The 17,842-nt window shown below is 36.8% G+C and overlaps 1 protein-coding gene across 2 annotated transcripts in view; it reads left to right on the plus strand.

Annotated features, from left to right (window-relative positions):
* LOC135200187 (cell adhesion molecule DSCAM-like) overlaps positions 1–17,842 on the plus strand; it is a 361,028-nt gene that overhangs the window by 300,638 nt on the left and 42,548 nt on the right. For both annotated transcript variants that reach the window (XM_064228563.1, XM_064228564.1), the window contains one exon: positions 855–1,042. In XM_064228563.1, the coding sequence (XP_064084633.1) occupies positions 855–1,042 (188 nt within the window). The remainder of the gene's footprint in view (positions 1–854; positions 1,043–17,842) is intronic.

Raw genomic sequence — 17,842 nt, forward strand, 5'->3', positions numbered from 1 at the left:
ATGATCAAACAAGTTCTTACCATCAACTGGAGCCCTGAGCGTTCACTTCAAATTGAAAAAAAAAAAAAGGATTGTATTTTCTAATAAAAAACTTATGGAAAAAGTAATGCTCATAAAAATTTTCACAGTATTCAACAGATCCACGAATACTGTACTGTTTCAACTTACAGTCAATATTCGTTTCCAGACACCAGGTGAAGTTGTGAAATAGTGGGAAAAGAATACACCGCATATAGCTTTTGTTTTACCCTCGAAGAAATCATAAGGAAACTGAAACAATTTCTGCTTCAGCGTCTTGGTGTGAGACAACCAATTTCTCTAGGTATAGACACAATGAAAGTTCGTTTACAGTGTGCATGAACGATTCTGGATTTCATAAAGAAGATAGCAAGATTGGCAGATAGCGAGAGAGGCTGAGGGACAGTGCTGTAATATTTTAAGTCATACTTCGGTTTCATGCATGGCATTGAGATAGATAAAACTCCTAGAGCCTTATTCATATTAAATAATATATAATATATATATTATATATATATATATAGATCTATATTAATTATGTATTAGATATATATATTCTATATCTATATATTGTATATATATATATATATATATTATATATATATTAATATATATATATAATATAATATATATAATATATATATACTATACATATATAGATATAGATAATATAATTAATATATAATATATATATATAGATAATATTTATATATATATATATATCTATATATATAATATATATATATATATATATATATATATAGATATATAATACGTGCAAAATTATTTTATCTTATTATGCTGATATGTAAATATATATTTCCGTTCTTCTGCAGAGCCTCCAGACCCTTTGCAAAATTGCACCATTGCTGGAATAGGCGAGACCAGGATAGAAGTGAAGTGCGACACCCCGGGCCGTACGAAGGGCTCTCTCACCTATGACCACGCTGCTCATATGATCCATCATTCGCCAAGCCTAAGTTTTGTCAGGTCGCCCGAGGCAAGCCCCAGAGCAAACCTAGAGGTAGGTGTTTCCCCCGACTTCAGTCCAAGTGGTCAAAGTTAAGTATATCTTAGTTTTACCAGCCCACTGAGCTGATTAACAGCTCTCCTAGGGCTGGCCCGAAGGATTAGACATTTTTACGTGGCTATAGTAGATTCACATCAATCGTGCATTTGATGTCTAGGCCAGTCCCTTACGACGCTCCTGATTGGCTGTTGATAAGCTCATCACAGGGCTGGAAACGCTCAGTCTCTCGAGAGAGTTCACATAGGCAGGATGTGTGTTCCGCCTCTCCTGAGGGATACTTTTGAAAGACGTGTCCCTCAGGAGAGGTGGAACATAGATCCTACCCATGTGAACTCTCGAGAGAGACTGAGAATTCCCAGCCCTGTGACTGGTTTATCAACAGCCAGTCAGGAGCGTCGTAAGAGACTGGTCTAGACATCAAATGCACGGTTGATCTGAATCTACTATAGGAACCAATTGTTACTTAGCAACGGGACCGATAGCTTATTGTGAGATCCGAACCACGTCGAGAAGTGAATTTCTATCAGCAGAAATAAATTCCTCTGATTTCGCGTTTGCAGTGCTGGGAATCGCACCCAGACCTTGAGATCGGTAGTCGAGCACGTAACCGACTCGTCTTTTGTTTATGTTTTTACGAAAATCCTCAATGGCTTGTACTAAACACGCCGCAAAGGTGGGTACATACCGGAATAAAATCCATGGGGGTCACTATCTAGAAAAGATCCGTGCATATTAAATGATATTAACTGAAGGTTGTTTGCTTGCTGCATATTTAGTTTTTGTAATAGATAAATGAGGGCTTCTGTTGCAGTTATAATGGCATGACGTAATTCAGCACACATTCCTGTCCAAAACTGAAGCAACACGTATTTTTAAAGTGATTCTTATTTCACAGTCTTGTAGGTGGCAGGTGAGATTCCAGCTGAGTTTAGTCTGAGTTATTAAATGTGGACGATTCCCCAAACCCGCAAGATGGCAAGTGGATTGGTTGGTACCTATATGAGATTTCCTAATGCACGACACATCATGGCTGACAACCATTAGTCTCTTGTAGAGAATAGAATAGAATAGAATAGAATATAAAATTACGGCCAAATGACAAGCACTGGGACCTATGTGGTCATTCAGCGCTGAAAGGGAAACATAGTAACGGTGGTTTTTAAGGTGTAATCGGAGGAAAAGCTGGGTGTTGCACTGTGAATCATTTGTTAGGAGAGGATGGCAAGTAAGATCGAAGAAAGAGAATATGAACGTAGGTAAAGTAAAAGGAAATTAGCTTTTGTGATGTTGATTTAACCTAAAGGGAGATAATAGCTTTTAGGCTTTTTGTAGAATTATGTTTTCGTGTGCATCACTTGTTACTGTATTATTTATGAAAGGTTATTTTAGTGATGTTGTTATTAATATATTTATGGTCATTGGAGAGACAAATCCACAGTTATGTAAATGTACATATATTAAATTTATAAATACAAGGATAGCTTTCGGAAATCTGTTCGGTTCCCCTTTGCGATCTCAAAAGGGAACTGAACAGATTCTCGAAAGCTATCCTTGCAGTTTTAAATGTAATATATGTACGTTTACATAACCAGGGATTTGTTTCTTCATTGGTAGACTCCTGCTTCTATGAGTATCTTTTACTTTATGGTCATTGTTAGTGAGAGTCTCGGTTTGTCACCATCTTGAAATGGATCCCCAACCGGGATTCAACTTTGCTTAAAAAGATTCCACTTGAGGCCAAATCGAGGTTAGATATTTAGGCAAAGTCTTGCAGTGAAAGAATGAAGACGGCTATTAATGTGAAATGGTCAAACAATGGTTTTAAGGCGAAAATAAGACCATTAGGCTCTAGCATTACATTCTCTTTCTTAGCAATAGGTGACAAAATAGTGAGATGGAAAATAATTGAAGGACTCTATGATAAGTGCAATGATAACAATCCATGTATACTAGATAGGAAGGTTTAGAATTATTATACACAACCTTTATGTACGATGCCTTCTGCTCTGATGAAATACCCCAAAAAGAATAAATAACCTGTAGCCAGAGGGAAATCTTCCTTATTCTTACTTGAAAATAGTCATTCTTTCGTGATGACGACGCCTCTGCAGATGGGATGGTTCATATTCTTTGCAGCGTCCTAGCAGCAACCCCCTTTCATTCCTTTTAATGTACCTCCATTCATATTCTATTTCTTCCATGTTACTTTCCTCAAAGGTTCCAGCGCTTGGCCTTTGCCCTAGATTTATTCCAGTTCAGATTATCAGAGGCCCTACATGTGTGAATGACTTACTAAACTCATTGAGTCACCGACAAAATATCATATTACGAGTTACTCCAGAAGTGAGCATTACACTAATCTTCGGTAACAGCGTCTGAATTATGGCACCATAGTAACTGGCAATCAAAGAGAATTCTATCATTTGCTAATTTCGGAGACAGGACCCTTTTATCATCGATTATTGATGAATGAACAACATACTGTGCTATGAATCTTAGCGCACCTGTCAGTGCACTCCCGTACCTCACCTCACCGTTTGAACTGTAGGTGCCATGTGAAATGAAGAAATTTAAATACAAAATATGACCTATAAGAACTGCTGTAGTAAAACTGAAGATTGAAAAAAATAGCAAAATTAGATGTTGCATGTGCCATTCTTTCTCTCTACCTTTGACAGGATATTCAGTGGATATATATGAACATTTTATGCAAATCTGTCAAATAATCGTATGACAAGGATAAGATTGCGTTATGTCTGCAAGTCTGTTCAGGGTCTTCATGGATTGAGTGATTAAGAAATGGCAGTAAACGAGACGTAAGTGCAAAAGTTTTGGTACAGAAAAAAATAAATGGTTGTGAATGGAGTGTTTAATGGTTGAAGTTTGTACGCGACAGTGCTGATTAGGGATAATGAAAAACTGCAGAGTTTAGCAAGAGTTTGAAAGCATTTGTAAGAGCAGAAACTTATGAGGAGCTTGGCAATAAGGCCAGAGAGGATGAATTCCCAAGGTTCTTTGGTTTCCTCTCATCCGCCCTCTCGTTTGAATACTTTTTGAACAGCAACTAAGATGACCAAATGGGTCAACAACAGCTGGCGCACAGGGGGTCCATTGTTGAAGCAAGGCCCCAGATGGCAAGACCATCGAGGATTTGTAGGCCAAAGCCAAAAGATCCTCGAAAAAGCGCCTCAGTGGCGTGGTCGGTATGGTGTTGGCGTACCATCTCGGTGGCTGCGAGATCGATTCTCGGGCATTCCACTGAGGGGTTAGAGATGTGTATTTCTGGTGATAGAAGTTCACTCTCGACGCGGTTCGGAAGTCACGTAAAGCCGTTGGTCCTGTTGCTGAATAACCACTGATTCCATGCAACATAAAAACACAGTACAAACAAACAAACAAACAAACAAGATCCTCGGGAAAGAGCATCCTTGGGTCACCCTAAGGCAGACCGAAGGGGTTTTGTGACTAATAGAATCAGAATCATACAGGCAACCGAGAAAAAGAAGAGGATCAGGTGCATACGTCCAGTGATTTCTACATGGCCATTGTATGAAGACTGTATGATACTTGTTAACCTCACATGCACCACACATACACTGGGAGAAATGAGGGGCAAAACCAAAGATGAAGTCATGATTCCCTTGTAAATGGAAACAGAATGAATGAGAAAATTCTGCAGTTAAAACTAAATTGCATTTTCTTTGATATATAAAACTGTATTTTTTGTGTATGACAAAAAAAACGAAGGTTGAATATTATGTACAAACAAAATTATGAGAAAATATCCCAATTTGTCGGAAATTCTGTTGCTTTTGATTTAAAGACCTGAAGACTTGACGATTTAGAAATACATAAGGGTTGAATATCACCAATAACAATCGTATATAACTGCGGGTGAAATTAATTATCCAACACTATTTGTTCTCGTGTATCTCTCTCTCTCTCTCTCTCTCCTCTCTCCTCTCTCTCTCTCTCTCCTCTCTCCTTATATATATATACTATAATAGATATATATATATATATATATAGATATATATATATATATACTTATATATATATATATATATAATTTAATATATATAAATATACAGAGAGAGAGAGAGAGAGAGAGGAGGAGAGAGAGAGAGAGAGAGAGAGAGAGAATTATAATATATACATATATATATATTGTGACAAAGTGCCAAGTATCTGTTTATTACACTTACCATTCATTAATTGTTACCTCACAACTGCCAGACACCTGAACCTTCATCACAGGTACTAAACGAGTGAATACTCTAAAGGCAACAGTGATCCCTTAAACAACTTACCAGTATTGCAGAAAATCTTGTAAGTAATTAAATTAATTAAAGGGCATCAACAACTTTTTTAAGTAAAACTAAGTATTTCCCTGATTCCAAAATGTCTAAGTACTTCCTGGTTGTAAGTCACTTCAAGTAAATTGAAGGAAAACAGCTCAATTACCACTCTATGTTTCTACCTAACATAAATATAATCATAATTGAATACTGGTGAAAAAAAAGAAAACACTTCTGAAAATTTTAAATGCAAAAATTTATTATCAAACTCAAAATTTATAAGTGAAATTCACAATATCAGGGTAATTACTGTTACTTGAAAACAAAGCAAAGTATAATTAATTCATGAATTAATTAAGTAAAATTAAATCAAAATTAATTTATCACAAAATTCAAGAAAATTAATTCAATAAAAATTCCAAAGTTTTAGGCAATAATTAAAATTTGGAAATTAATTCACAAGTGCTAAACAACAATAAAACTTGAAAAGAATTCTAAGTAAATGCAAATTAATTCACAAATGTTAAATTCAATTAAATGTGCAACGATTAATTAATGAAAATAATTAAGTTAATCAAATTGTGAATGCAAACGAAAATACAGAAAAAATGGAAAATGCCAAAATTGCAAAAAACACCAATCACACAGAATATAAAATAAAAACACACACTTTAATAAGAAAATGGCAAATGCAAAAGAAATCACTTCAAATAAAACAAACACAAAATAAAAAAAATTGCAATGTGTAAAAATTGAAATTTTCACTCAAACCATTGTAACTATTAGTTCTCTAAACCATCATAACTATTAGTTTAAATTTTTACCAAACCACTCTATTAGTTGCAACTAATAAATTTATAGAAACACTTGACCTTGGTACCAAATTTCTTTCTGTTGCAGCTTGTTTCATAATTTCACCACACAAATCACAATATTTCAAAAAGGCGCCGTTACGCATTTGTACAATGTTTGTTTACATTCCACGAAAAAACACTAAATAATTCTAAGAAATATCAAATCTGAAATTATATGCGTGACCAACAATTGCATACATTAAAGTCTTTACGTTAATATTGAATCAAAAGTGGCGTGAGAGAGAGAGAGAGAATGTCTGAACGCAATGCGGTTCTAAGTAACAATGAAAAACTCTCTTCCTTAAGGAAACTGGACAGTGGATCTGGCTCAAAACGTTTTGGGCATGCGAAAGATGATGCAATCTTTCTAGAAGCTTCTAATATGACGTAACTTTACAGAAAATCGTAAAATATTCACGTGGTTATCAACAAAGACGTATGCGTATGAAACCAGTCTGCTCAACAAAGACACGACTCGATCGAGACAGAAATCCCTTATCAAACGTGATGACAGAATTCCCAAAACACAACGGAGACCTCAAGATCTCTTAATCAAAACATGTTGACATATTAGGGAAACAACTCTAGTTTCGAACGGACAAAGATAATCTCTCTTTTCATTCTATCACATCTGCGTTATATATTTTTTAATCATATTGTGTGAAATCTAAATATACCTTTTAAGACATCCTAACTCTAAGCTAGCTAAGGAACCTGAAAAATGTTGCAAAACTCTATATATAACATTTCATACAGTCTAGGAGAAGATATATGCGTTATTAAAGTAGCAACATATAATATATTATATATAATATACATATATATATATATATATATATATATATATATATATCTATAATCTATATATATATTAAATATATAATTAGATTATATATATATATTATATATATAGATAATATATATAGTTACAGAGTACATATATATATAAGAGAGAGATAGATATATATATATATCTAATATAGAGTATACTCATATATTATATATATATATACATATCTATGTAAACCTGAATATGGGTAATAGACATAAATCTTGAGTATTGGTTGAGGTCTAGAATACAGTGCATAAGCAAAAGATAATTATAGAAAATGCTGAGGTACATGATAAAAAACGGGAAGTGGAAAGTACTGAAGTTTAGAAAGTGAAGTTAAACGAGGCGTAAGGAGAAATAAGAAAGAATATCTGCAAAAACCACCAGCATATGGTGCTGACAAAGCCATGTATTCAGAAGTGGCATTCATATTAGGGTCGCTCCCGGAATGATTATTGAGATATCCACGGGTGAAAAGATACAGAGGAAAATCCCTGTCCCAAAGAGGGATGGGTCAATAACACACCATCAGAAGAAGGAATCCTACGCTAGGCGAAAACATTTTTGTAAAGACGTGAATAAGAGATACGATCGGATAATTAGATATATATATATGAGAGTCTGAAGAAGACCTGAATGCATTGATGTATGCATTTGCGATTTTAAAGTGGAATCTAATAATAATAATAAAGAATAATAATATAATGATAATAATAATAATAATAGATAATAAAAGTTCATAAAGCTGCCCTCCATAGTGGCGTGATCGGTATGGTTTTGGCCTGCCACCTCGGTGGCCGCGAGTTTGATTCTCGGGGATTCCACTGAGGTGTGAGAGATGTGTATTTCTGGTGATGGAAGTTCACTCTCAACGTGGTTCGGAAGTCACGCAAAGCCGTTGGTCCCGTTGCTGAATAACCGCTGGTTCCATGCAACGTAAAAACATCCTACAAACAAACAATAATAAATTTGCAAATGGAATCACCAAACTATAATGGAATGACAACAGATTTAGTTTTACCTATGAAAGAATCGGCATCTTTCTTACCAACTAAACTATACTGTTGAATATTGAATAAGAAAACAAAGCCTGGTGATTAGGAAGTGGAAGTCATGGCAAAGAAGGGTGACGGAAGTGAATAGGGTAGCCAAAGTCTTTGCACTAACATTTCTGGATGTTCAAGAGAAAATTTTTAATCAGCAAAACACCACAAGATTTGCAAAGCTTGTGTAAAAGTATGTTTCATATGTCCAGGGAGATGGGACTTAAAATGTAAATTATGATGCCAGAGTGTGCACTTAGAAATCCACCCTGTGGTAGGGGTGTAAGAATACTACCACCGTATGTTCTGCATGTCGTAAAAGGCGACTAAAAGGACAGCTGCTGCCTTGCAGTCTTACTTTTTTTAGTAAAAGGCTAGGCCCACCACCAATAACGGTGGAAACTGAAGCCTTGCAAGTGGACTTTTTAGTCAAAGGCGAGGCCCACCGCCAATAACTGTGGTTGAAGACAGCAAGGGCATGCGGTCGTAAAAACCCCTTTGCCAAATAATAAACCATGCCTGATGTAAGGAAAAGCGCATCAGGCAACCGACCCCTTAATGTAGGGATAACGGTGTGAAAGAAGAAGAAGAGTGTGCACTTAGAAATGAAAAGACACTAGAGGGGGCAAGAATCTGTGTGACTGAGTCTTTCAAATACTTAAGATCAGTGGTTTCAAATACTGGTTCACGCGAGTTGACACTCAGTGATAGACTAAGGAAATAAAAAATGGACAGGGTGAATGAAATTTGAAAGCCAAATGTACTGAAATTGTAAACGAGTTATGTCATGCAGTAGTCTAGTGCGAACTGTTATGTGATACAGGGATGAATGGTGGCATGACAGAAGCTATAACAGATTTTGTAATATCAATATTTGGATTCAGAAGGCAAGATGTCCGATGCGATGCCGTAAGGGAAATTGTGATGTTCTTTATATAGTAGATGAAAAAATGATGAAAAGATGGTTGTGGCAGGTACATAGAACTTCACACCGCCCAGCCTAGCGAGGATAATCCGTTAGTGTCAACTGACCTCCTCCTATAGGGAGCAGAATATTTAAACGGCTCAGACCTCTTGGATATGTTTATCCGAGCGCGAAATGAATGAAGAAACTTTCACCTTCCTTAGAAGGATTTGAACCTTCACATTAATATGATGTGCCATGTTACGAATACAAATCTAGTGCAGCTCATTTATTAATACACTATATATATATATATATGTATATATATATATATATATATATATATATATATATATATATATATATGTATATATATATGTATATATATATGATATATATATATATATTATATGATATATAGTATATATATATACATATATGTTTTATATATATTACACATATTTTGATGTTTGTGTTTGTGTTTGTGCACAAAAATATTTATATGTATAACCCGTCTGCACCACCCTGTCAATACATATCTAACCGTTATTACTTTTTAGGTAGGAATACAAGTATATTACTATTAGAAATATATATTATATACACACACACACATATATATATATATATATGTGTGTGTGTGTGTGTGTATAGAATCAACTTGTCACTTTTACCACAAATGTATGTAATTTTTGAAAGCCACAATGAATTAACTTTTCGACTTGCATATATTTTGGGTTATGTATATTGCTGAAAACCTAGACCTCAGCTGGACATAAATAAATTATTAGTGTCGGTTCCAGGGTTGGAACGGATGCATATTCATATACCAAGGCCCAGGTCCCGTAAAAACTTAAAAAGACTCACACGCCCGTTGAGATCTGATAACACTTGAATTACCTTTCCATGAATGCTGTTAACGCTGTTTATTTTAATACTCGCAGTAACAGATGCATGTTATTAATAAACTCTGCGCAAATAGAGTATTAAATGAACACAAGAAATAAGAATCGTCTCAGTAGCGTGATCAGTATGGTCTTGGCCAGCCACCTCGTTGGGTATTCCATTGAGGGGTTAGAGATGAGTATTTCTGGTGATAGAAGTTCACTCTCGACGTGGTTCGGAAGTCACGTAAAGCCGTTGGTCCCGTTGCTGAATAACCACTGGTTCCATGCCACGTAAAAACACCATACAAACAAACAAACAAGAACCAAGAGTGATCATAATTCATTGCTACCTTAATACTGTTCTTTCATTTTCATACAGTTTTATCTATTTATTAATTAATTGCTTTTATTTTTAATAAGTAAGATTTCTTCTTTATGTATCTTTACCTCGTCTTACTTCTTCCTAACGACCACCATACTCTTTGGAAGTTTGAATTTCAAGTCAGTGGCTCCTGCGGACGTGTTCCATATGAATAGCGTTCATCTTATGAATGATGTTAAAAATAATACGTTAAACGGTTCTGTGATTAGCGATCTATAGCCTACTGTTGGGACAAAATAAAGTCATTTGAGCATTGAGAAAGAGCGGAGAGAATCAAAATGGAAAAGCATGGAAAGGCCAACTTGAAGGGGAATGCAAATGAGGGTTGCAGGTAAATAACCCACAGAGGGATGCGCGCCCCGTTCAGCAGGTGAGGAGCGATGATTGCATTCACGAGGAGGAGAGGCGACCTCATTACGTAGGCGAGAAGCGATACCAATAAACACTTTGCAGAGAGGTAATGAACGCGCAAGTCTTGAGAGGAAAAATTTGTCGCTTTTGATGGTTTACCTACTAGCTCTCTTTTGGAGTGGAGAATGCAGAAGCCGAAGCCTTGGGAGGGGAAGCGTGCCACTCTGCAAGCTTTATTATTTTATTATAAGCTTTACTTTTCCGCTGCGATGTGTGCGTGTGTATGTATATATATATATATATATATATATATATATATATACTATACTTTTAGGGCATAGTTTTTCTCTAATACAATTTTTCGTTAAAAGCAATTGCTTTAGTGGCATCAATAAAGTTTTCTTGCAGGTATCTTCATACCGACGAAGTTTTTTTCCGATTCTCGTTCGTCAATTTCTGTGAAATATACGCAGACTTCCTTCTTCCATTTATTGAATTTTGTCACGACAGCTGTTTCGCCTTATGGCATTATCAAGCGACTACTGACTTACAATCTGACCTTTCGGCCTATTTATCTCATCGTGTGGGAGGTATGACCTCGAGGTATGGGTACTGGTTAGTCTAGGGATTAACAGCTTAAGGCGTTGTTTTTAGTTACAAAGAATATAAGGACATATGTACTGCGACAATAAGAGTGAAAGTTTAAACAGTGGTTAAATAAATATTCAAAATACAATGCCATGTGCTAGAGTTTCCTTAAATGTATGTTTAAATTTAATATGTTACATGTGGTTTTAGATTAAAAATTACAAAATTACATACAGGAATGAAAATGAATATAGAAATCTAAATACGGGAGTACAAATATATGTATATATTTATAGCATGCAATAAAGGTACAAGAGATAATTTATGTTTATACATAAGTGTATGATTTAAATTTGAGTGTGTGTGTGTGTGTATGTCCAAAATGGTCTACGTTGGTTAACGGTGCTGATCGTGTTGGGCGGGGTCTCAGCGACCTGAGTAAGGATGTTACTTGACTTCGCTGACGCTGGGTCTTCTCATGCCTTCCAAGGGGCGCGATGTCGGTGGACTGGGGCGCGCTGTCTGGTCCCTGTTGGCTTGGGTTGGGTATTCCTCCTGCTGGAGGGGAGTATATGGTCCGATTCTTGTTGGACGTTCAAGGTCGGCTTCTGAATAGCGATGCTCACTGCTTCCGTTATTAAGAGGCGACCGTAGTTGTCTTCTCTGTGTACGACCTGGGTGCCTTCTATGAGCTCTTGTAGAGATGGCTTCCTGTCGTGAACATCTATGTAATGTTGATGGATGGCCCCTTGATTTCGATGAGCCAGCAGACGTCTCCGAAGGGTCGTTTGTAGTGTTTCCTGCCCCGATGTAGTTTTGGCTGTGAGGTTTACACACCTCCTCTGGACAAGTAAATTTGCAAAACTACATTCGTGCACATCTCCTTCGGTCCCCCCGGAGAGGTGCTGTTCTTCATTATTAAGGCTGCTACAAGGTTGGGCTTACTTATATACCTGAGGCTTATTTTATGGTAAGGGCTTTGGGCGGGGTTACGCCTCTGTTTATTATCCCGCGTATTGTGCAGCAATCCTCCTTGTATGCAGACCCATAATGTACACGATGGTAAATAATCAAGTTTTTCCTCGCTTTCGCCATGGTGTTGGGTTGGTAAAATTCGTCCATTTTCTTTTTTATTGCTGCTTCGATAATTTGATCTGCATACCCGTTGTTTGTCAGCAGTTGGCGAATTCGGTCGAGTTCGTTATGTATATCTTTCCATGATGAGCTGTGGTGAAGTTCTGTATGACATACGCACTCACGACAGACTTTTTATATGCGTCCGGGCACTCCCCGCGTGCGTTCAAGCAACGCCCAGCGTTCGTTGCTTTCGTATAAACGGTCGTCTTAAACTGTCTTCTTGTTGTTTTACCAGGACATCAAGAATGGCAAAGTCTTCTGCTGGCTGTCTCGTGGTGAAGTTGAGCACTGAGTTTCTTTTCAGATGCTCTGAAAAGAAACTCAGTGCTCAACTTCACCACAGAGCACAGCCAGCAGAAGACTTTGCCATTTCTTGATGTCCTGTAAAACAACAAGAAGGACAGTTTAAGACGACCGTTTATACGAAAGCAACGAACGCTGGGCGTTGCTTGAACGCACGCGGGGAGTGCCCGGACGCATATAAAAAACAAAAGTCTGTCGTGAGTGCGTATGATCAAACAGAAACCTTCACACACAGCTCATCATGGAAGATATACATAACGAACTCGACCGAATTCGCCAACTGCTGACAAACAACGGGTATGCAGATCAAATTATCGAAGCAGCAATAAAAAGAAAATGGACGAATTTTACCAACCCAACACCATGCGAAAAGCGAGGAAAACTTGATTATTTACCATCGTGTACATTATGGGTCTGCATACAAGGAGGATTGCTGCACACTACGCGGGATAATAAACAGCAGAAGCGTAACCCCAAAAGCCCCTTACCATAAAATAAGCCTCAGGATATATAGTAAGCCCACCTTGTAGCAGCCTTAATAATGAAGAACAGACACCGCTCCGGGGGGACCGAAGGGATATTGTGGCACGAATGTAGTTTACAAAGTTTAACTTGTCCAGAGGAGTGGGGGTTGGGTAAACTCACCAGCCAAAACTACATCGGGCACACTACAACGACCCTTCGGAGACGTCTGCTGGCTCATAGAAATCAAGGGGCCATCCATAACATTACATATGTTCACGACAGGAAGCCATCTCTACAAGAGCTCATAGAAGGCACCCAGGTCGTACACAGAGAAGACAACTACGGTCGCCTCTTAATAACGGAAGCAGTGAGCATCGCTATTCAGAAGCCGACCTTGAACGTCCAACAAGAATCGGACCATATACTCCCCTCCAGCAGGAGAAGGAATTATACCCAAGCCAACCAGGGACCAGACAGCGCGCCCCAGTCCACCGAGAACATCGCGCCCCTTGGAAGGCATGAGAAGACCCAGCGTCAGCGAAAGTCAAGTACATCCTTACTCAGGTCGCTGAGACCCCGCCCAACACGAATCAGCAACCGTTAACCAACGTAGACCATTTTGGACATACACACACACACACACACTCAAATTTAAATCATACACTTTATATATAAACAGAAATTATCTCTTGTACCTTTATGCATGCTATAAAATATATACATATATTTGTACTCCCGTATTTAGATTTCTATATTATCATTTTCCATTCCTGTATGTAATTTTGTAATTTTTATCTAAAACCAACATGTAACATATTAAATTTTAAACATACATTTAAGGAAACTCTAGCACATGGCATTGTATTTTGAATATTTATTTAACCACTGTTTTAAACTTTCACTCTTATTGTCGCAGTACATATGTCCTTATATTCTTTGATAACTAAAACAACGCCCTTAAGCTGTTAATCCCTAGACTAACCAGTACCCATACCTCGAGGTCATACCTCCCACACGATGAGATAAATAGGCCGAAAGGTCAGATGTAAGTCAGTAGTCGCTTGATAATGCCATAAGGCGAAACAGCTGTCGTGACAAAATTCAATAAATGGAAGAAGGAAGTCTGCGTATATTTCACCAGAAATTGACGAACGAGAATCGGAAAAAACTTCGTCGGTATGAAGATACCTGCAAGAAACTTATTGATGCCACTAAAGCAATTGCTTTTAACGAAAAAAAATATATATATATATATATATATATATATATATATATATATATCATATACATATATATGTATATATATATATATATATATATATATTATATATATATACGTATGTATATATATTTTAAATATATATCTATATATATATATATATGTATGAGGGTATATATATATATATATATATATATATATATATATATATATATAAATATATATATAATATATATATGTATATATATATACATACATATATATATATATATATATATATATATATATATATATGTGTGTGTGTGTGTGTGTGTACAGATAGATATATGTACACAAGATTTTTTTTTTCAAACGCATAATAGGCAGAAGATATATGCACAATAGAAAAAGGAACACTCCTGGTTGAGAGGGATGTCGGAAAGAATGTGTGAATAAATCATTGTTGATGAAAAGAGGTGCAACAGTGTTAGAGTAGAAAAAATAAAGCTTTATGCGACTCACAGTAACCCCGGAAAATTGTGTAACAGAAATGATAAGAGATGTGATGTGAAGGGGTTGAGGCTTATAAGTTGAAGGAGATAATTCGTTGAGAGTGGCTAGAAGTTGTCACCCCTTGGATAGGTAAGGGGGGCGGGGAGGGCCAGCGGTGGTAGTACTGTCAGTGCACCTCACTCGCAGTGCACTGTAGGCATTACTCAAGGTTCTTTGCAGCGTCCCTTCGGCCCCTAGCTGCAACCCTTTTCTGACCCTTTACTGTACATCCGTTTATATTTCTTTTTTTCTGTCTACTTTCCATCTTCTCCCGACTGTTGTTTCATAGCGCAACTGCGAGGTTTCCCACCTATTAAATCATTCAAACCTTTTTGCTCTAATTTCAGTTTCAGCGCTGAATGACCTCGTAGGTCCCAACGCTTGGTCTAAATTCTATATTCTACTCTGGAAGTTTTCATGATGAAAATGACGCTTGTATTCGGAGCAGTGAGTGTTAGTAACCATGGAAGAACTAGAGTCCTTGATTCATTGTGTTTGAGAATTGCAAAGAGTAAAAAAAAAGCATTCTTAGGTCGATCATTCTTCATAGAAATGAAAGAGGAAAGGCTCAGGAACAAATACAAATACCAAGATGTTTTAGCATTAGTCAAAGGATGGGGCTGACTACTGTAGGTGGTGATGCCGTTAGAAAAAGTTCTTGAAAAGTGATAGATTTTTTATCAATATTGTTTTATTTCCCAGCTCTGTCTCTTATTTTTCTGTACGTGGTTACGAACTGGTAAAAATACAAGATTCTTAATAGGTGGTAACTACTTAAATGAAATACTTAATATGGTTATTTGCTGAGATTAACTGGGAACAGATTGATCATCAGGAAGGATAGGTAAAAAAATCAATCAAATTTATGTTTGTTTACTTGTTTTCCAATTATGTAGCTTTATTTGATATGTATTTTGCAAGACTTCAACTAAGTAAGTTTACTTTACAGATTCCTTGTTTTTAAATATGTGACTCCAAAGGTTTTAACCCGAAATATATTCTCCTTTGCGGTGTGTTTAGTATAAGCCATTTTGGGGATTGAAGTAAAAGCATAAACAAAGGACTGTAAACGTCATAAAGATAATGACCCCAAGAAATATTAGTCCTAGATAACGACCCCCGAAAACCCTTGGCGGTCAATATCTAGGAAAGATTCTGTTCTTCTGGGCTATTACAGGGGGCAGCATTCTACATTTGGGTAACGTTGGTGTCCTCTTACATATCCTTAAACTCCGCTCGGAAATCTCCATTCTTACTGAATTAGATTCTTGAAGGAAAAAAGAAGACATCTGTCAAGCGTTTCGTGGCAACGCAGTGCGATTGGCGACTTTGAAATTCGAGTTAAAGGCTTAGTCCACATATGGGTCATAATGATGTCACGGTAGGAACTGTACCTAAAAATACGCGATTTCACGTGGAAGGAAATTCTTTGGGGATTTATAATAGGGCTTTCTCTCGAGATTTCATGGTGAACACTTTATTTATAGAAGTACGGTTAGTTATGAGACGTGCGTCCCTGTACATTGGTAATGGTCAGAAGTTCCATTTGGCGTTAGTCAGCAAATTCCTTCTTGTTTGTTAAATGTACGAACGCTAACATTTGCATAAATTGTAACGGAAAGGGCATATAGTTGAAAACATGGAGATTTCATTGACAAGCCACTCAGTGTGCCAGTGAAGGCGAATTTCGAATCATGTAAAGAATAAATAGTGTCATTAATACAGACTTTCCTCTTTTATCCGATCATTGGGAAAATAAGGGAAACGAGGTCCCCATAAATCATCGAGAGCCACTTGATATTCAGGACTCGGAAGTGAGGCAGTGGGATGTGCATCCCATTGATCGACTTGTAGATGTGGTAAATGGCCCAGTTCTGGTCCAGTTCCATCTAACGATCAGAAAACGCGGCTGTTAGTCATCTGTTCCAATTCGTGAGTGGGAACTGGGGGCGGGAGAAAAAGAGAGGAAAAAATACAACAGCCGCGAGTGATGTGTGTTCTGTCAAAATGTATGCAACAATATCATAAATAAAAACGAGACAGCCGAGGCGAGGTAATCCTCTCCGGGCTGAAGTCATATATCAAACATTCTCTCGCAAAAGATAAACAATTGTGAAACTAACACTCAACCCGCTCCCCCCCCCCCACTCCCCAACCTCTCTCTGTTTCTCTGTCTCTCTCTCTGTCTCTCTCTCTCTCGCTCTCTCTCTCTCTGTCGAACGGAAGAATGTTTTATAAAAAAAAAACTGTCCTCGTTCTTGCCCCTCTCCCTTTCTCTCCTCGAGGAATGACAATAAAGAAATATGACAACATCGCTCTTGTCTAGTCTCTTTTTATAGCGAAGTATCTTTCTAGCAGTTCTCCATATATATCAATATAGCCACGTCCTCCTCTGTTTCCTTTAGCTTGTCTCTTCGTGAATTCTTCTAGTTTGTCTCTTCGTGAATTCAAGAAAATCATCGCTGTTATTGCTATTTGAATTGTAAATTTAAATTGTTAATTTGCTGGACTAAGTAACTGAATTGAGGAAAAATATTCTTAAGGAAATATAGACTATCGATACTCACGTTAAGAAGCGAAGGTTATTACATTCTTTACAAGAAATTTCCAATATTGCTGTTCTAGTTAGTCTCGAAAAGTCCATAGTTCAGTCGATAATGTTTTTAGCATTTGGCATATATATATATATATATATATATATATATATATATATATATATATATATATATATATATTAGATATATGTATATGTATATATAGTATTTATATAATGTGTGTTGTGTGTTTGTATATATATATAAAATATCCATAAAGTCTTTCCCGGGTTTCAGACCTTTATTACACACAAACCATGTTAGGTAGAGGTATAAAGTTTTCTTGAACTTCAGCAACAATGACTAAAGTTTTTTTTTACATTACTAATAAATTTCACCATGTGGCCCCTTTGTTGCCCGGAGTACGTCTGAGCGAAATTCTATCTCACGCCAGCTATTCTCCAAC

This window comes from Macrobrachium nipponense, chromosome 26 (genome assembly GCF_015104395.2).
Source record: "Macrobrachium nipponense isolate FS-2020 chromosome 26, ASM1510439v2, whole genome shotgun sequence".
In the NCBI taxonomy this organism is placed as follows: Eukaryota; Metazoa; Arthropoda; class Malacostraca; order Decapoda; family Palaemonidae; genus Macrobrachium; species Macrobrachium nipponense.